Source organism: Poecile atricapillus, chromosome 9 (genome assembly GCF_030490865.1).
Source record: "Poecile atricapillus isolate bPoeAtr1 chromosome 9, bPoeAtr1.hap1, whole genome shotgun sequence".
In the NCBI taxonomy this organism is placed as follows: Eukaryota; Metazoa; Chordata; class Aves; order Passeriformes; family Paridae; genus Poecile; species Poecile atricapillus.
Genome location: NC_081257.1, coordinates 7,330,564 through 7,346,876, shown reverse-complemented (window position 1 = coordinate 7,346,876; position 16,313 = coordinate 7,330,564). Strand labels below are relative to the sequence as shown.

At 59.3% G+C, this 16,313-nt stretch overlaps 4 protein-coding genes across 11 annotated transcripts in view; 3 read left to right on the top strand and 1 right to left on the bottom strand.

Annotated features, from left to right (window-relative positions):
- The window catches only part of DAG1 (dystroglycan 1), a 50,059-nt gene extending 41,441 nt beyond the window's left edge, over positions 1-8,618 (top strand). For all 7 annotated transcript variants that reach the window (XM_058844887.1, XM_058844888.1, XM_058844894.1 and 4 more), the window contains exon 3: positions 5,144-8,618. In XM_058844887.1, the coding sequence (XP_058700870.1) occupies positions 5,144-7,552 (2,409 nt within the window). In that variant the 3' untranslated portion in view covers positions 7,553-8,618. The remainder of the gene's footprint in view (positions 1-5,143) is intronic.
- A 590-nt stretch (positions 8,619-9,208) lies between these two features.
- Positions 9,209-13,096, top strand: NICN1 (nicolin 1, tubulin polyglutamylase complex subunit). 2 transcript variants are annotated; one of them, XM_058844993.1, is made up of 6 exons: positions 9,209-9,395; positions 9,996-10,169; positions 10,451-10,564; positions 10,924-10,995; positions 12,485-12,589; positions 12,728-13,096. In XM_058844993.1, the coding sequence occupies exons 1-6, from the start codon at positions 9,231-9,233 to the stop codon at positions 12,767-12,769; spliced, it is 672 nt and encodes a 223-aa protein (XP_058700976.1). In that variant the 5' UTR covers positions 9,209-9,230; the 3' UTR covers positions 12,770-13,096. The 2 variants fall into 2 exon arrangements, with proteins under 2 accessions (XP_058700976.1, XP_058700975.1); XM_058844992.1 differs by lacking the exon at positions 9,209-9,395 and having other exon boundaries at positions 9,728-10,169.
- Positions 13,097-13,189: 93 nt separating this feature from the next.
- AMT (aminomethyltransferase) lies at positions 13,190-15,297 on the top strand. The gene is made up of 8 exons (XM_058844991.1): positions 13,190-13,508; positions 13,586-13,666; positions 13,776-13,907; positions 14,072-14,150; positions 14,272-14,417; positions 14,507-14,687; positions 14,799-14,954; positions 15,062-15,297. The coding sequence occupies exons 1-8, from the start codon at positions 13,251-13,253 to the stop codon at positions 15,238-15,240; spliced, it is 1,212 nt and encodes a 403-aa protein (XP_058700974.1). The 5' UTR covers positions 13,190-13,250; the 3' UTR covers positions 15,241-15,297.
- A 52-nt stretch (positions 15,298-15,349) lies between these two features.
- TCTA (T cell leukemia translocation altered) lies at positions 15,350-16,267 on the bottom strand. The gene is made up of 2 exons (XM_058844994.1): positions 15,887-16,267; positions 15,350-15,448 (listed from the first exon to the last, which is right to left on the bottom strand). The coding sequence occupies exons 1-2, from the start codon at positions 16,216-16,218 to the stop codon at positions 15,406-15,408; spliced, it is 375 nt and encodes a 124-aa protein (XP_058700977.1). The 5' UTR covers positions 16,219-16,267; the 3' UTR covers positions 15,350-15,405.
- Between the last annotated feature and the right edge of the window lie 46 nt (positions 16,268-16,313).

Sequence of the window (16,313 nt, the reverse complement as noted above, 5' to 3'; positions counted from 1 at the left end):
CACTTGAACTCTGGCAGGCTCTGGCAGCTGTTGTGGGCTGAGGGCTGTCCAGCTCCTGTCTTGCACCATCACAGTCCGGCCTCTGCTGCCATGGGACCTGCCTGGGGCTGTGGTTCCTGGACACAGCTTGGTCTGCAGGCCTTTGTGCCAGGTGAGGAGTGCACCTGATGGATCCACAGGCAGAGCCTCCCTCCCAAAACAAGGACTCCATCCTCTGAGCTGGAGCCTGCAGGCCCCATGCCCGTCACTTCTCCTGACTCCAGTCTGACTGTGCTCATTGCAGTGCCCACAGTTCCAGCAGCACTGGGGTGGGTCTGAAACCAGTGTCACTCCCCCAGCTTGTGTGGGACAAGGCAGTGGGAATCTGCCTGCCCATGGATCTGATTCGGGGCTGAGGCTGCCTTTTGCTTCTGCTGCCAACACTGCCCATACTGCAGCATTAACAGGGGGTTAAGATGAAGCTTGGGCTTAGGCAAACAGCTTAGGCTCAACTCTATCTCTGCAGTTATATTTGCATTTGAATTGCATTTGAATTTCCATTTTCTTCCCCTGCCTGCTGGTTAATTGCTTGCAGAAGCCTGAGCCTGCAGACTTGGTGTGCCACTGGCTGGGTCAGTCAGTTGAGCACAGCTCAGCTCACCTTCTGGAGGGCCCAGCTGGAACATTCCTCATTGCTGGCCATGTGTGTTGGGGTGATGCTGAAGGAGCCTGGCTACAGTGAATTGTCATCAGTAATTACACCCCAGATGAAATCCTGGCACAGGGTCTGTCTCCCAACAGCTGCTGGACACAGGGAGGGGAATGGGGCAGTGGGAGATCTGGCAGAGCTGCAGGACTATCCATGCTGACTATGCCCAAAAGCACTCAGGGGGTTTTTAGGATGGGTTTGGAAGGAGCTGACTCCCAGCTGCTGCTGTCAATGCAAAGGTCTGTCAGCACAGACAGGGGAGATCCCATCAGATACTTCAGCACTGGGAAGATTTCATAGTGGTGTGCCATAGTGGAGACCCGTGGCAGGATCCTATGGTACCTGTCTTCTGGCAAAGGGCTCACTTCCTCCTTTCCTGGAGGATTCATCAGGAGGAAGAGGACTAAATACCTGGAGGCTTAAAGGGCACCCTTGTAGGCAAGAATGCAGTTTTTGCCCGAATTCCCTCGAGGCAGCAGTTTTGCTCACTGTTCCTTTGCTTATCTTTGTCTTGTTGGCTACAGGGCTTTAAGATCCAAGTTTAAAAAAACAAGTCAAACTGAGCTATCTTCTTTCATGAGCTGACTGCTCTTGGCTGGCCTAAAAATAACAGGCCATGTCTATCTGAAAGGATTTTGTGAACAAGGTCTTCAAGACCAGCCAGACCACTCACTGTATGTACTTTAAATCACAACCATGGCTTATTTTTTAATGGTCTTCGATACACTGCCAGGCTTGTTTAATCTTTAGCCAATAAGCATTCATTTACAATTATCTCAAATAATGGGAAAACAAAGACAGCCTTTTTTTTTTAAACTTAGGCAACGGAAGAGTTATTTTGAAACCAGACCCCTTGAGGGAAATGGGCTTAAGGCTGATACTTATTGCATACATAGAAAACCGGGAAACTTTTAACATGAAAACTAGAGATCCCAAATCATTAACTATGTGTAGCCTTAACAAATACCTTTTGAAGCAATATTTCAAGGAAACATTGCTAGAACAGAGTCCAGGTCTCCCTGCTCCCAGTTTCACACCAGCACAAATACAGCAGTGACGATGGACAGGACAGACCCACGCCAGGGCTCTGCTGATCAGCCTTTGTTTAGGAACAAGTATTTTTATCCATCCTGATAACAGCTTTATTATCTACTCTAATCTTTCTGGGTTCTTCCTTTGTCACAAGAACATGGGTCATTTTTGCTGTTAGGTCAGTTGTTGTGTTTAAAGCAGTGCAGAGACATCGAATGCTTGTGACTTGTTGCCTTCTCAAAGATTTCCCAGGGGAGGCACAGGCTTCATAGGAGTAATCCAAATAAATTTGATTTTCTTAATCATCTCTTGCAGAGCCTTTAGAAACAGTCCACTTCTCCTTGCAGGCTGAATACAGCTGAACTAGCTCAGCTCTTTTTAAATCAAGTTTAAGTGGTTTTATAAATGTTTTGCAACTGTCGCATCCCTGCTAGAACAAGTCATCCCTGTCAGTGGTTGCTTGGCCTGTTTTTGTTTTTCAGGAGAGCCTAGTTTTTTGTGTGAATCTGTCTGGCTGCAGCTTCCTTTTCTAGCATGGGCCCTACATGTAAACTGTAGGTTGAAAATGGTTTTCCAAGCAGGAATATTCAGACTGGCCTGTGCATCTCTTGCTGTCACTTCTGCATGTGGGGTCAGCCACCTTTCTGAAGTGAGTTTTGCTATCAGAAGTAGGAGCAGACATGACTTAAGGAAGAATCACCTTGTGGCATGAGACTGGGTAAAGTACTGCTGCTTGTAGGTCTCCTCCTCAAGTCCTGACAGTGCCCAGAGAGGAGGCAGCAGTGGCAAAACCCAGGAAAGCTGTGTGGAGTGTGTGATCCTGTAATTAAGGGCTTTTGCAGAGTGCACAGAAGGGGAAGATTTGTTCCAAATGTAGCCTAAAATTACACATTCCGAGTGAATTTAACCACTTGCTAATAAAGTTTTTATTCTTGATTGTGTAAGCCTCAATAACGCTGTGGCTTTGTCCTGGCTCCTGATGTTTCTGTTCCTTATGTGTGCCCAGCCCAGCCCTCCATCCTTCACAGTGGGCAGGTTAGTGGCTAATTATAGGAACCATCCAGCTCCTGTAAATACTTTTTTGCACTGGGCAGCGTCCTGGCATCTCAGTTTTTAGAGGGTGTGATGAAATGACACTTTTTTAAAGGAAGACAGGGGCAGGTCAGTGCTTCTGGCTGAGCAGGGGCAGACCTTGACTTTGTTCTGTCTTGGCAGAAGAAATGCCAAGGAAGGACAATTCATTCCTTTGTTCCTGCAGGAGCAAGGCTTGGCTCCCTGTGCCCAGCTCAGGTGAAGGGCTGCCTTTCCTTTGGGACGTCTGGGCTAAAAGCAGCTCCTGTTCTTGCAATGGAGGAGGAGCGAACGCAGCCACAGCCTTGCCAAAACCCCCTGTCCTCTGCCAGACACGTGGGTACACAGCAAGGCCCAGGGGAAGGATGCTCACATGTTGGTGCGTGGTGGCATATGTTGAGGTATAGGGCCCTTGGGAGAGCTTCCTCCAGCTGCTGTAAGCTCTGCTCTGGGATGGTGAGGAGTTAACTAAATCTGTGCTGCGAGTTTTAAACCCTGCTCTATAAGCTGTACCCAATGTGTGGCTCAGGATGTGCTCTCCAGCTTGACCAGGCTGGCTGAAAGTGGGGCTGGTCCTTCACAGAGGAGAGGAACGAGGGTGTTGCCTGCGTGATCATGGCTGAAACCCTCTGCAGCTCTTGCACAAAAGCTTTTTTGTGCTGCTCTTGCCAAAAGACTTTTGGGTCCTGTGTTATCCTGGCAGAGCTGTGCATCCAGACCCTTCGGTGTGCTGACACCCACAGTGTGGGGGTGAGCCCCAGGGTGCTGCCGGAATCCTTCCCGCAGCCAGGGAGTGGGAGAGGCACCCACCACTCACTGTGTGCCCAGCCCTGCAGCACCAGGCATTGTTTCTTGTCCAGCCAGGGGCTTTCCCCAGCAGGACCTGCAGTCTTGGCTAATCCAGCCCCAGCTCTGCACCTGCTGCTGGATGCAGGAATGCTCCCACCAGGCAGGTTTCCTTGGGAAGCTCCTCTCCCAGCTTTGCATTTGGGTAAATTATGAAATATGTATAAGCTTTACAGAACTGCAGAGAACCACAGCACCTTTTCAGGAGGATAGCTAGAGCCTGGCTCTGTGTTGGACTGCAGTGGCTGCTAAACGTGTCTCCCTGAGCCCCAAAGCATCTTGTTTGCTCTGAGTGTCAGGGGGAGATGCCTCGTGGAGTTCTGGAAAGCCCAGCCAGGTCAGTTGCCAAACGCCTCCAGGCCTGCGAGGTGGTGAAGCTCAGGTGACTCACTCAGGAGTATGTACAGCCCCAGGAAATGTCACAGTCCAGCGAGCTGGCAGCCTCACCCCTTGCACTGTGCAGCCCGAGCGGCTGTCGAGCAGACAGCCGGGAACTGGCGGGGCCTGGGGGTTTGCACCCACCCTCAGCTACAACCCAGGGCAGCAGACAGAGTCCCATGGGCTGAAAGAGTGTGTTGGAGTCCTGAGGTGCCTGTGCTCTGAGACAAAGCCTTCCCATGCAGCAACAAGTTATTATGTAGAAGTGAAATCCTTCATTTTTAGCTAGCCTGGGGGTGAAGCCAGGCTGGCATGCTGTCCTGTGTCATGTTCAGCAATTGCCCAGCCCGTGTGCCACATCCCTGCCTGCCCACACTGGACATTACATTGGGTCTGCTCCCTTCCTTAATCCTTGCCTGCTGTTCCTCAGCAGTACAACATCATGTAGCTCTCAGGATTTCCTGCTGCTTGTTGAGAGCTGGTGTGCTCCAGCCAGGCTAGGGACTCAGAACCATAGCTGGCCAGCTTCTGGCCTGTCTGGGTCATCCTGGCCCTGGGGACAGTGGGACAAGCTGAAAGTAAGTAGAGAAAATACATGTTGTGCTGAGCTGCTGGAGCAGTGGGCTTGATGCCTATAGGGTGGGCAGGGTGTGATGGGGTGAGGAAAGGAGCAAGATGGCCAAGCTGGGAGAGGAAGGAGTGGGAGGAGGGTAGTTGTTGGATCAGCTCTGCTGTACAGCATAACTTCGCCCTCAGCTTTGTCACTGTCCCCATGACGTAAACTCCCCGTCTGCCCTCAGAGAAAATGAACCACTTGTGCTTGGCAGTTGCACAGCAAGTGTTGGGAGCACTTGCAGGCGAGGGGGCCTTGTGGGACTTGATGACCTCTTGTGGCTCCTTAAACCCTTTGGGTCCTGTGCACCATCCAGAGCTCATCCTTGCCAACACGTGGAGGAGGAGGTGGCAAAGACTGCCATGCTCTGGCCAGGATGTTCCTTCCCCAGTTATTACACGTCAGATTTTTTCTTTAATCCTTGAAATTAAGCATTACTGCTGATAAAACCTGTCCTACTGCTGTACTCCTAAAGCCTTTTTGTTTGTTTGTTTGTTTGTTTGTTTGTTTGATAGATCTCTGAAGCTGGGAAGGACTCCTTGCCTTCTTGGTTGCACTGGAATGCAGAGAGCAGCTCCCTGGAAGGGTTGCCCCTTGACACAGACAAGGGTGTCCACTACATCTCGGTGACCACTCTGCAGCCCTTCCCAAATGGGAGCTATGTCCCACAGACCACAAATGTCTTCTCTGTTGAGGTCCACCAAGAAGACCACAACGAGCCTCAGTCAGTGCGAGTGGCCGTCCAGGACATGAGTGAAACAGCACCTTTCGTGTGTGGCTCGGAAGAGCCAGTCACTATCCTGACTGTCATTTTGGATGCTGACTTAACAAAAATGACACCAAAGCAGAGGATTGAACTCTTAAACAGAATGAGAAGCTTTTCAGAGGTGGAACTTCACAACATGAAGTTGGTTCCTGTTGTAAATAACAGACTCTTTGACATGTCAGCCTTCATGGCTGGGCCAGGAAATGCAAAGAAGGTGGTGGAAAACGGGGCCTTACTCTCATGGAAACTGGGATGTTCCCTGAGCCAAAACAGTGTCCCCAACATCAGCAAGGTGGAGGCTCCAGCTAAGGAAGGAACCATGTCTGCCCGCCTTGGCTACCCAGTTGTTGGCTGGCACATTGCTAACAAGAAACCTCACCTCCCAAAGAGGATGCGGCGGCAGATCAACGCCACCCCTACGCCTTTGACTGCCATCGGGCCGCCCACCACTGCCGCACAAGAGCCACCCACGAGGATTGTCCCCACCCCAACGTCACCTGCCATCGCGCCTCCCACAGAGACAACAGCACCCCCGGTCCGGGAGCCCATTCCACTGCCAAGGAAGCCAACAGTCACCATCAGAACCAGAGGCCCCATTGTGCAGACACCCACGCTGGGGCCGATCCAGCCAACCAGGGTAGCAGAAGGCACAGGCACAGCCTCTGTGCCGATCCGCCCCACCATGCCCGGGTATGTAGAGCCCACAGCAGTGATCACACCGCCCTCAACTACCACCAAGAAACCGAGAGTCTCCACCCTGAAGCCAGCCACACCGTCCACAACAGATTCCTCCACGGCAATAACACGGAGGCCTACTCGAAGGCCCAAAACTCCCCGTCCGACAAAGCCTCCCAGCACAACCAGATCCCCCATCTCCAAGCTGACAACGGCCTCTCCGCCGTCCCGCGTGCGCACCACAGCCAGCGGGCTGCCCCGGCCCTGGGAGCCGAATGAGCCACCCAAGCTGACGAACCACATCGACAGGGTCGACGCGTGGGAAGGCACCTACTTTGAGGTTAAGATACCGTCGGATACCTTCTATGACAAGGAAGACACCACCACTGACAAGCTGCAGCTGACCTTGAAGCTGAAGGAACAGCAGATGATCGAGGAGAATTCGTGGGTGCAGTTCAACAGCACCAGCCAGCTCATGTACGGCATGCCAGACCACAACCACATCGGGAAGCACGAGTACTTCATGTATGCCACCGACAAGGGCGGGCTTTTTGCCGTGGATGCTTTTGAAATCCACGTCCACAAACGCCCACATGGGGACAAGTCTCCAGTGAAGTTCAAGGCCAGGCTGGGAGGGGACCATAATGCAGTGGTGAATGACATCCATAAGAAGATCATGCTGGTGAAGAAGCTGGCTCTGGCATTCGGTGACAGGAACAGCAGCACGATCACAGTTCAGGACATCACAAAAGGCTCCATCGTAGTGGAGTGGACCAACAACACACTGCCCCTGGAGCCTTGCCCTCGGGAGCAGATCCGGACTTTGAGCAAAAAAATTGCAGATGACTCTGGCAGGCCGAGCCCAGCTTTCTCCAATGTCCTGCAGCCCGAGTTCAAGCCTCTGAATGTGTCCGTGGTTGGTTCTGGCAGCTGCAGGCACATCCAGTTTATTCCCGTGACCAAGGATGGCAGGGTGATCTCAGAGGCCACACCAACGGTGGCAGCAGGCAAAGACCCCGAGAAGAGCAGCGAGGACGATGTGTACCTGCACACCGTCATCCCTGCCGTGGTGGTGGCCGCCATCCTCCTCGTGGCTGGCATCATTGCCATGATCTGCTACCGCAAGAAGAGGAAAGGCAAACTGACCATCGAAGACCAGGCCACCTTCATAAAGAAAGGCGTGCCCATCATCTTCGCCGACGAGCTGGACGACTCCAAGCCCCCACCGTCCTCCAGCATGCCCCTCATCCTCCAGGAGGAGAAAGCCCCACTGCCCCCTCCAGAGTACCCCAACCAGAGCATGCCGGAGACCACACCGCTCAACCAGGACACCATCGGGGAGTACACTCCGCTGCGGGACGAGGACCCCAACGCGCCGCCCTACCAACCTCCCCCCCCCTTCACTGCACCCATGGAGGGGAAAGGCTCCCGCCCGAAGAACATGACCCCGTACAGGTCCCCACCGCCCTACGTTCCCCCTTAACAAACGGGAGGCTCTCGGGGAGAAGGGGCCTCCAGCTCCACACCGGTGCTGTCTGTGGGCCGGCAGCCCCCTCGCCAGCCGGGAACACGAAACCCCAGCCCGCTCCCCAGCAGGCTCTCCCCGGCTGCGCCCGCCGCACCGGAGCGCTCGCGGGACTTGGGGGGACACTTGTTTTATTTTTGCCTAACAAGCTTTGGTTTTATTTTATTCATAGAAAAAAAAAAATCTCGGCTCAAAGATGCCTTCCCGGCGGCTTCGGCCGGGGCCGGGGCGGTGGGCAGGGAGGGGGGTCGGGACGGGTCGGGCCGGGTCGGGAGGAGCAGGCAGCACTGGGGTAGCACTCTGGGTCTCCGCTGTTTGCCTTTAACACTAACTGTACTGTTTTTTCTATTCACGTGTGTCTAGCTACAGGACGTAACATGAAAGGTAGCCTAAAAATAATTAAATTCAAGGGACTTTCTGAAGTCGATGGTTTAAGTTTTTACATTTAATCTGCTGTTTACCTAAACTGGGATGTGTAGTTTTTGGGGAGGGGGAGGGCAGTGCTGTGCTGCAGGCGAGCTCCATGGGCTGGTCAGCGGGGCCAGCCATCCTCCTCCTCCTCCTCCTCCTCTCGGGGTGGATCAGCTTCTTGGTTTGGGGTTTGATTATTTTATCATTTTTATTTTATTTTTAATCAAAGAAATCCTATCTTTCTCATGCATCATAAAATAGTCGTGAGTTGGGTCAGCCTGGCGTGAGGTGCCCATGGCTGAGCAGGGGCTGCATCGCTGCGCCGGGGAACGCTCGCAGGAGGATGAGCTGAGCCCTGTGCCACGACGACTTCTCTGCTTCCCAGCGAGCACCAGGGTTGGGAGGGTCGATTTTAAGCAAAACCCCCTGCCCGTGGGGTGTTTTGACGAGCGTAGGGTGTGTTCTCGGTCCCGGCTGCTCCTTGGGACTGTGCAAGAATGGCCTCGCTGGCCTCACGCTGGCACTCCAGCCTGGACACTGTTGGAAAAGATAAAAAAATTAAAAAAAAAATAAATAAATAAATAAAAAGGAAAAAAAAAAAAAAAAGAAAAAAGCGCGCCAGGAATAGTTAATAGTTTTAAAAAAAGATCGGTGAACTCTCAAATCTAATTTTTTACTAAATTTTTGATACAGACTCCGATTGTTTTATTAAAAAAAAAAAGACTTACAAACCGGTGTGCGGCTGGCAGCAGTTTGTACGGGCTCAGCCCCCTCGGGCCCGCCCCGGGGGACCCGCCACGGTACCGGTACCGTCCCCATCCCCTCCGCTCCGAGCCCCGGCATCCCCAGCCGGATTTGCCCGTGTGCGCCCCGGGTGGAGGGCGGACCGCGCACACCGGGGCCGGCCCCGCCGCTTCACTCCGGGACGGCGCTGCCCGTGCGCCGGGGTGTCCCCGGGAGGGCAGCGGGGGGGGTGCTCTACCCCCGGCTCCGGTCTCGGCGCCGCGGGGCGATGTCGTCGCCGTGTGAAGAATAAACCCGCCCGGGGATGCCGGTGCCGGTGCGGGGGATGCCCGGAGCCAGCGCGGCCCCGCTCCCGCTGCTGCCGCGGCGGGGCCGCCCCGGGGCGGTGGCGGGGCGGGGGCGCCCCCTGCCGGCGCCCGCGGGCGGTGACGCCATCGCCCGGCCCGGCCCCGCCCCGGAGCGGCGGCCGCGCGGCGCCGCCATGTCGGGAGCGGCGGGGCCGGGTCCGCCCGCCGGGCCGGGCCGCTCCCCGCTGCCCTGCGCCCCCCGCCCCGCCGCCCCCCTCCAGCTGGCCGGGGGGGCCGAGCCCGCAAGGCCCGGCGTCGCCGTCATCGACCTCCGCTTCCCCCGCGGCGCTGCCGCCGATGTGAGTGCGGCCGCGCCCGCCGCGGTACCGGCGGGGGGGGGGTACCGGGGTGGTCCCGTGGAGTCACGGGGGGATGCCGGGGGCGGTACCGGCAGGGATTGTGCTGGGGTGGTCCCGGGGGAAGACAGGGGCCGTGCCGGGCACGGTGCAGGGCTGGGGGAGTCGGGGCCGGCTGTGGTGCCGGGGCAGGACGGGGATGCCGGGGGCAGCAGTGGGGCGGGGAGGGTGGCGATGCCGGTGCCGGTATGGGGGGAAGCCGGGGCGGTCCCAGGGCAGAAGGGATGCCGTGGGCGGTATCGGGAAGATGTGAGGGGCGGTCCCGGGGCGGAGGGGATGCCGGGGGCGGTGCCGGTAACGGGTGGATGCCGGTGCTGGGGTACCACCCTTACCGACGCTGGGCGGGATGCTGGGGATGCAGTGCCCGTCCCAGTAGAGTGGGGGATCCCGATAAGGGGCTGTGCTAGTGGGGGTACGGGAAGGTGCCATCCCGGTACGGGACGGGGATTGCCGGTGCCCGTCGGAGTACTGGGGAGAGGATGCCGCTGCAGGGATGGGGGGATGCCGTTGTTGGACCTTCTCTTGAGGCCACCGGTCCCGCAGGTGCAGGAGATCGTGTTCAGGAACTTCTACACAGCGTTCCTGAGCGTGCGGGTGCAGCGGCCCGGCCCCGGCGGGTCCCGGCGCTGGGTGACCTGCCTGCGGAACCTGTGCCTGATGCCTTGCCCACACACCGAGGAGGGCTCCCAGGACTACTTCTGTCTCCACCGGCACCAGGTCAGCATATCTGGATGGGACTGTAGCATCACTCACCCTTCTGGGGCTCACCTCTCTTTGCTCACACCCCAGGATGGCGCCCAGTCCAGGGGTCTGGTGCCAATGTCCCACTGACCCCCATGGCTGTGAGTGTCCCTGTGCCTCAGCCAGCCCTCATGGGATGATGCTTCCCTTGGGCTTCTTCCGTCTGGGGTGGGTTGGGGTTTTGGGAGGATACCCCAAAAGCTGCCCCCAGGCAGTGCCAGCCCCTGTGGTTACATTTCCTGGCCCTTGCCCTGCAGATGCTGTGTGACGTGGACCAGGTGACAGCAATGCGGTTCATCCTGCGACAGCCCTCCCCAGTCTGGCTCCATTTCACCATCGAGGACCTGCAGATTTTCCCCCCTGGACAAAAGGTGAGCAGGTGCCAGAGCTACCCCACTGCCAGGCATGGGTAGGGGGCCAGGACAAGCCACTCTCCCCATCTCTATACCTGGCATTTCCCCCTACAGCTCTGGGGAGCACACATAAGGGATGTGGGTCCAAGTCCTTGTCCTTTGCTGGGGCACTTGGGATCCACTTGTGCTCCAGTGGTGCTGGGAAAGGGACTGCTCTGACAACCACTAAGAATTCCCTACAAAATTCAAGGGATAGTAAAGTGACGCTTCCATAGCAGTATCACTAGGGGTGGCCTCTAAACCCCATCACACTGCCTGGTGTAAAGGATGGAAATAGGGTTGGGAACACCCCGTGTGACCCTCTGGATCTATTTCAGAGTCCCCAGAAGGATTTTCCCTCCTGGCTCTCCCAGCTGACCCCTCCAGAGCAGCCAGCCAGCCTGCATGGGGTGAGTAATCACTGCCGAGGTATTGGGGGAAGGAGGGACTTCTGTGGGGTGCCAGCCATGAGCATCCCTCAGGAGGCTGCCAGGCCCATGCCTGGCTCCAGGCTTTCACCAGGAATAGCTGCAGAGCCCTGAAATAACCCGCCTTGTGCTGGAAGTAGTTTGCAGCGCTAAGAGGAAAAATATCTCCATGGGGATGTGCTATTTGAGGTGACACTTAAGTCTGTTTGTCCTCTAGTCTGGGGACAGGAACATCCCCCTGGGAGCAGTGGGTGCACAGCATGGCTCAGTGGCAGGTGGGACATATGGGGAGAGGGATGGGACGTCCCTGTGGGAGTGGTGGGTGGGATGTGTGGGGACAGGAATAAGAACTTCCCTGTGGGAGCAGTGGGTGCACAGCATGGTTCAGTGGCAGGTGGGATGTGTGGGAACAGGGACAGGGACAGGGACATCACTGTGGGAGCAGTGAGTGCACAGCATCACTCAGGGGTGGGTGGGTGGGACATGTGGGGACAGGGCTGGTTCCCAGCACTTTGTAGAGGGTGTGCTCTGGGGAACATGTTGCCCAGCCTGGACAGTATGTGGGCAGAGGGGCATCACGGGCACAGCACATGTTTACAGATTGCCAGCCACATCTGCCTGGTTGGTGGCCTTTGGTGGGCAAAGTCCAGGCAAAGCAGGGCCAGGATGGGAGCTGGCTCGCCCATGGGAACCTGCGGAATCAACTGGAGGTGCTGCCTGCAGGAGGGTGGCACATTGCCCACATCTGCCAGGGCAGTTCTGCTACTGGGCTTCCATGCTACAGTGCTCACACTGCACCAGCAGTGAGGCTGCTGTTCCCAATCCTTGCCCAGTTGCGTGACAGTTTGGGGAAGGTACCCCAGTCCCTTGCTGATTGCTTGGATCATGTTCCCTTTGGCAAGGAGTATCTGGGGCAGATGTCAAAGGTTGCTCTGAGATTGGCTCTTCCCAACACCACCACGAGACACCCCCTCAGTGTGACAGAGCTGTGCTCCCATGAGAGTTGTGCCCCAGCCAGGAGAGCTGCTGCTGAGCCTACAGGTCCCACCTGGCTAAAGGTCTCTGGGGTGAACCAGCACGTGTGCCCAGGATTCTGCACCCAAGCCCAAGGAGCATCGCACAGTGAGGCTGTTGGGAAACTCTGGACTGTGTGATTAGGTTTTTAATGATTAGCCAGCAATCAGCTTTCTGTCCTCGTCCTGGCCACCTGCCAGCAGAGATGGGCTGTGTTGGCACCACAGCACCCAGGGATCAGGGTCATTCACCCATGTCCCCAGTGGTTTGTTTTCCTAGAGAGGGGCCCTGCTCACATCACGTTGGGAAACCACTGGCAGGTCAGGAACGTGGGCATCATCACGTGCCTGGCACCCTGGGAGGCACGGCTATCCAGCCACACCACTGCCCATACCCGGGGTCATCCAGCCCGTCTGGGCCATCCCCGCTCCACAGCATTGTGCCCACTTCTTTCCAGGAGCTCCCTGATCCAGAAAAGGTGTCGACAGAGGTTCAGCAGATGTGGGTGCTGACAGAGGTGATCCGGGCTCGCCAGGCAGCTGCCCGCATCGGGCGATTTGATGTGAGTCCCACCACCCTGCTGATGGGGACCCCGACCCTGCCACATGGCTCAGGAGCCCTCCCAGAGGGGCTGCTCCCAGCAGGACGGGGCTGGAGTATCCCAGCAGTGCCGTGCAGTGATAGTCACTCTCTTTCCCAGGTGGATGGCTGCTACGATGTCAACCTGCTTTCCTACACCTGAGCCCGCTGGTGCTGGTGCCAGCTGGGGAGAAGTGCCCCTTCCATGCTCCCGGGGCCTGAGTGGACTCCTGCATTCCCGCCTCGGCCATTGACCCCGCGGGGGTCCCAAGCCCTCCCTGTGCCCCTTCTCTGACTCCCTCTGCACTGCCTAGCAGTGAGGGGCAGCGCTACCACTCCAGAGACCCCTGTGAGCCTCTCCTGGGCACGTCCCGTGGGCAGAGCCCGGACACTGCAAGGGGATGCGGGGGGACCGAGGGGTGCGGGCGTGCTGGAGGGGTCACCACTAAAAGCTGCTACGTTGGCCCTGCCTGTGCCCGCCTGTCTCTGGGGGATGGGGGTGGCCGTGCCGGCAGCCCAGGGGAGGCGGTGCCGAGGGCGGGCCGGGCCGGGGGCGGGGGCCGGGGCCAGGGCCGGGCGGACTCCATGTCCCAGGCGCCCCGGGGCCGGTCCGAGCCGTGCCGGGAGGGAGGAGGAAGAGGAAGATGCTGCGGGCGGGCTGCCGCGCCGCGCTGTCCCGCCGCCCCCCGGGCTCGGCGCCGCGGAGAGGGGCCGGGGGGAGCGGGCCCGGGGAGGAGGGGCTGAAGCAGACTCCCCTGGATGCCCTGCATCGGGCCCGCGGCGGGCGGATGGTGCCGTTCGCCGGCTGGACCCTTCCGCTGCACTACGGGCAGGGCCACCTCCAGTCACACCTGCACACCCGCCGCCACTGCTCCCTCTTCGACGTCTCCCATATGCTGCAGGTAGAGGGGTCGGGATGAGTGGGCTGGGGCAGGGAGGGGTACCCGCAGCACCTCACAACCCCCCCGGCTCCTTGCAGACCCTGGTGTACGGCCGGGACCGCGTCAGGTTCATGGAGAGCCTGGTAGTGGGGGACATCGCCGAGCTGAAGCCGGGACAGGTACGGGGCGCTGGGCGGGCACCAGGCATCCAGTGGGGTCGGAGGTCCCCGGGATGCCCTGGGAGGGTCCAGGCACCCCGCCCACACTTCCGTGGGCCGTGTCCCGCAGGGCACCCTGACGCTGCTCACCAACGAGAAGGGCGGCATCACGGACGACCTCATCGTCACAAACACGTCAGAAGATCACCTCTACGTGGTGTCCAACGCCGCCTGTGCTGACAAGGACTTGGCCATCTTGAGGGTATGGGGCTGCCTGAGCCCCGCGGGAGGTGGGGACACGCAGTGGGAATGAGTCCTTCTGCCTTTTGGTGACACCCGGGTCGCGTGGGGTGAGGTGGCCATGGCCACGTGTGGGGCTGGCACTGGCCTGGCCCCCATGCTAGCAGCCCACTGTCACCCTGGCAGGACAGAGCGGCACAGCTGCAGGCCACCGGCAGTGACGTACACCTGGAGGTGTCAGACAACGCGCTGCTGGCTCTGCAAGGTAGTGGGTGCCACACATGGGCCTGCCCTCCTCCGGGTCCTCTCCCGGTGGATGTCACCGCCCTCCCCACCTACCCCCCCTTCCCTGGGCACTGGTGTCTTCCAGCCACCTGCCTCCTCAGGTCCCTCCATGGCACGGGTTCTGCAGGCAGGGCTGTCCGATGACCTGGCCAAGCTCTCCTTTATGAATAGCATCACCACGACCGTCTTTGGCGTGCCGGGCTGCCGGGTCACACGCTGCGGTTACACCGGCGAGGATGGCGTGGAGGTACCCAGGGAACTGTGCCAGCATCCCCACTGCGGTGCCAATGCAGGGGAAGGCTGTGCCCCACTGACCCTGCCCATGTCCCGCCGTAGATCTCAGTGCCTGCAGCGCGGGCGGTGGAGCTGGCTGAGAAGCTGCTGGGTGTCCCTGATGTGTGGCTAGCAGGGCTGGCAGCCAGGGACAGCCTGCGCCTGGAGGCTGGGCTCTGCCTCTATGGCAATGACATCGACGAGACTGTCACCCCTGCCGAGGCCGGGCTGATGTGGACCTTGGGTAGGTCCACCTCCACCTCCTCCTTGGGGCAGGCAGAACAGCAAGGTGTCCTCAGTGGGTACAAGGGGACTGGTCAGGCATCACCGACCCTCACCCATCTCTGCCCTGCAGGGAAGCGCCGACGTGTGGCCATGGACTTCCCTGGTGCTGCTGTCATCATGGCACAAGTGAAAGACAAGCCGAGGCGCAGGCGAGTGGGGCTGACATCGGTGGGACCCGCCATCCGGCCCCACATGGCCATCCTGGGCCCCGAAGGCAGACCTGTGGGTAGGTGGGGGCAGTGGGGCTGGCACGGGCATGACCCTGAGCTGTGGCCATGGCATGGACAGGGGCTGGCCAGGCCCCTCTCACCTCCCCATATCCTCACATCTCAGGCACAGTGACCAGTGGATGTCCCTCGCCCTGCCTGGGCAAGAACATCGCCATGGGCTACGTGGAGGCAGCACACAGCCGGGCCGGCACCGAGCTCACCGTCGAGGTGCGGAAGAAGCAGCACCCTGCCGTCATCACCAAGATGCCCTTTGTGCCCACCCAGTACTACATGGCCAAATGAGGCCAGCACGCACCACGGGCACAGTGCCCCGGCCCCAATAAACACCTTGTCCCTTTCCCCCGGCCTCCTCTCTGGTGATGGTGGCAGTGCCAAAACAAGGAGCAGCAGGTGGGCACAGCACTTTTAATGGTGTTGGCAGTACCCAGCCGGTGGTCCTGGTGCTGCTCACTCCCGGTGTGTCTTCATGGGCTCTGCTGCGGGGCCATCCCTACAAGAGAGAGGCAGTGTGAGCACGGCTGGGGCAGCACCGAGCGCAGCATGCTGGCACTGAGGCAGGCACCTGCCTGTCTGTGAGGGGTGGGCAGGGCTGGGGGCACTTTTTGGGGCATACTGGTCTCGGGTACAGCTGGGGGGAAGGGCTCAAAGGTCGGGGGGCACAGCTTGGGGGGCACTTATCAGAAGCCACAGCTGGGGGGTACAAACCGGGGCCGGTGTCCCAGAGGCCCCCATCTGGACCGTACGGGCAGGTGGGCAGTGACTGGGCTGTACTGGTGCAGGGCTGCAGCTGGGGGGACACTCAGTGGGCAGGGGTCGCTCACTGGGCTGCGCTCCGAGAGCGCTGGCAGGACGCGGGAGAAGCCGGGCAGGCCCGCGGGGGTCAGGGGGGGAATCAGCGGTTTTGGGCCCGGTAGCGGTCGGGACTCACCGGGGCGGGCAGTGCCGCTCGGCGGCGCCGTTGCGTCCCGCCGGGCCGGCGGGGGACAGGGAATGCGCGCGGGGCCGGGCGGGCGAGGCCCCGGAAGCGGTGCCGGGGGAGCGGCGGCCGGCGGGGCCGGTCCTGTAGCAGAGCGCGGCCACCGCCCCGCCGTAGGCGCGCCAGGCCAGGCGCACGCCCAGCAGGCTGATGCCCAGCCACAGCAGCAGCAGCTGGCACAGCGCGGCCCGCACGTCCTGTGCCGCCCACTCGGCCGCCAGCTCCCGGCCTAGCGCGGCCAGCGCCCGCCACGGCGGCTGCCAGCCCGCCGCCACCGCCGCCATGGCCGCGGGGTACCGGGGGCGAGGCTGCCGGAGGGGGCGGAGCCGCTGCCCGCCCTCAGCGCCGCCACAGCGCGGACACCGGGGGGCGTGGCCAC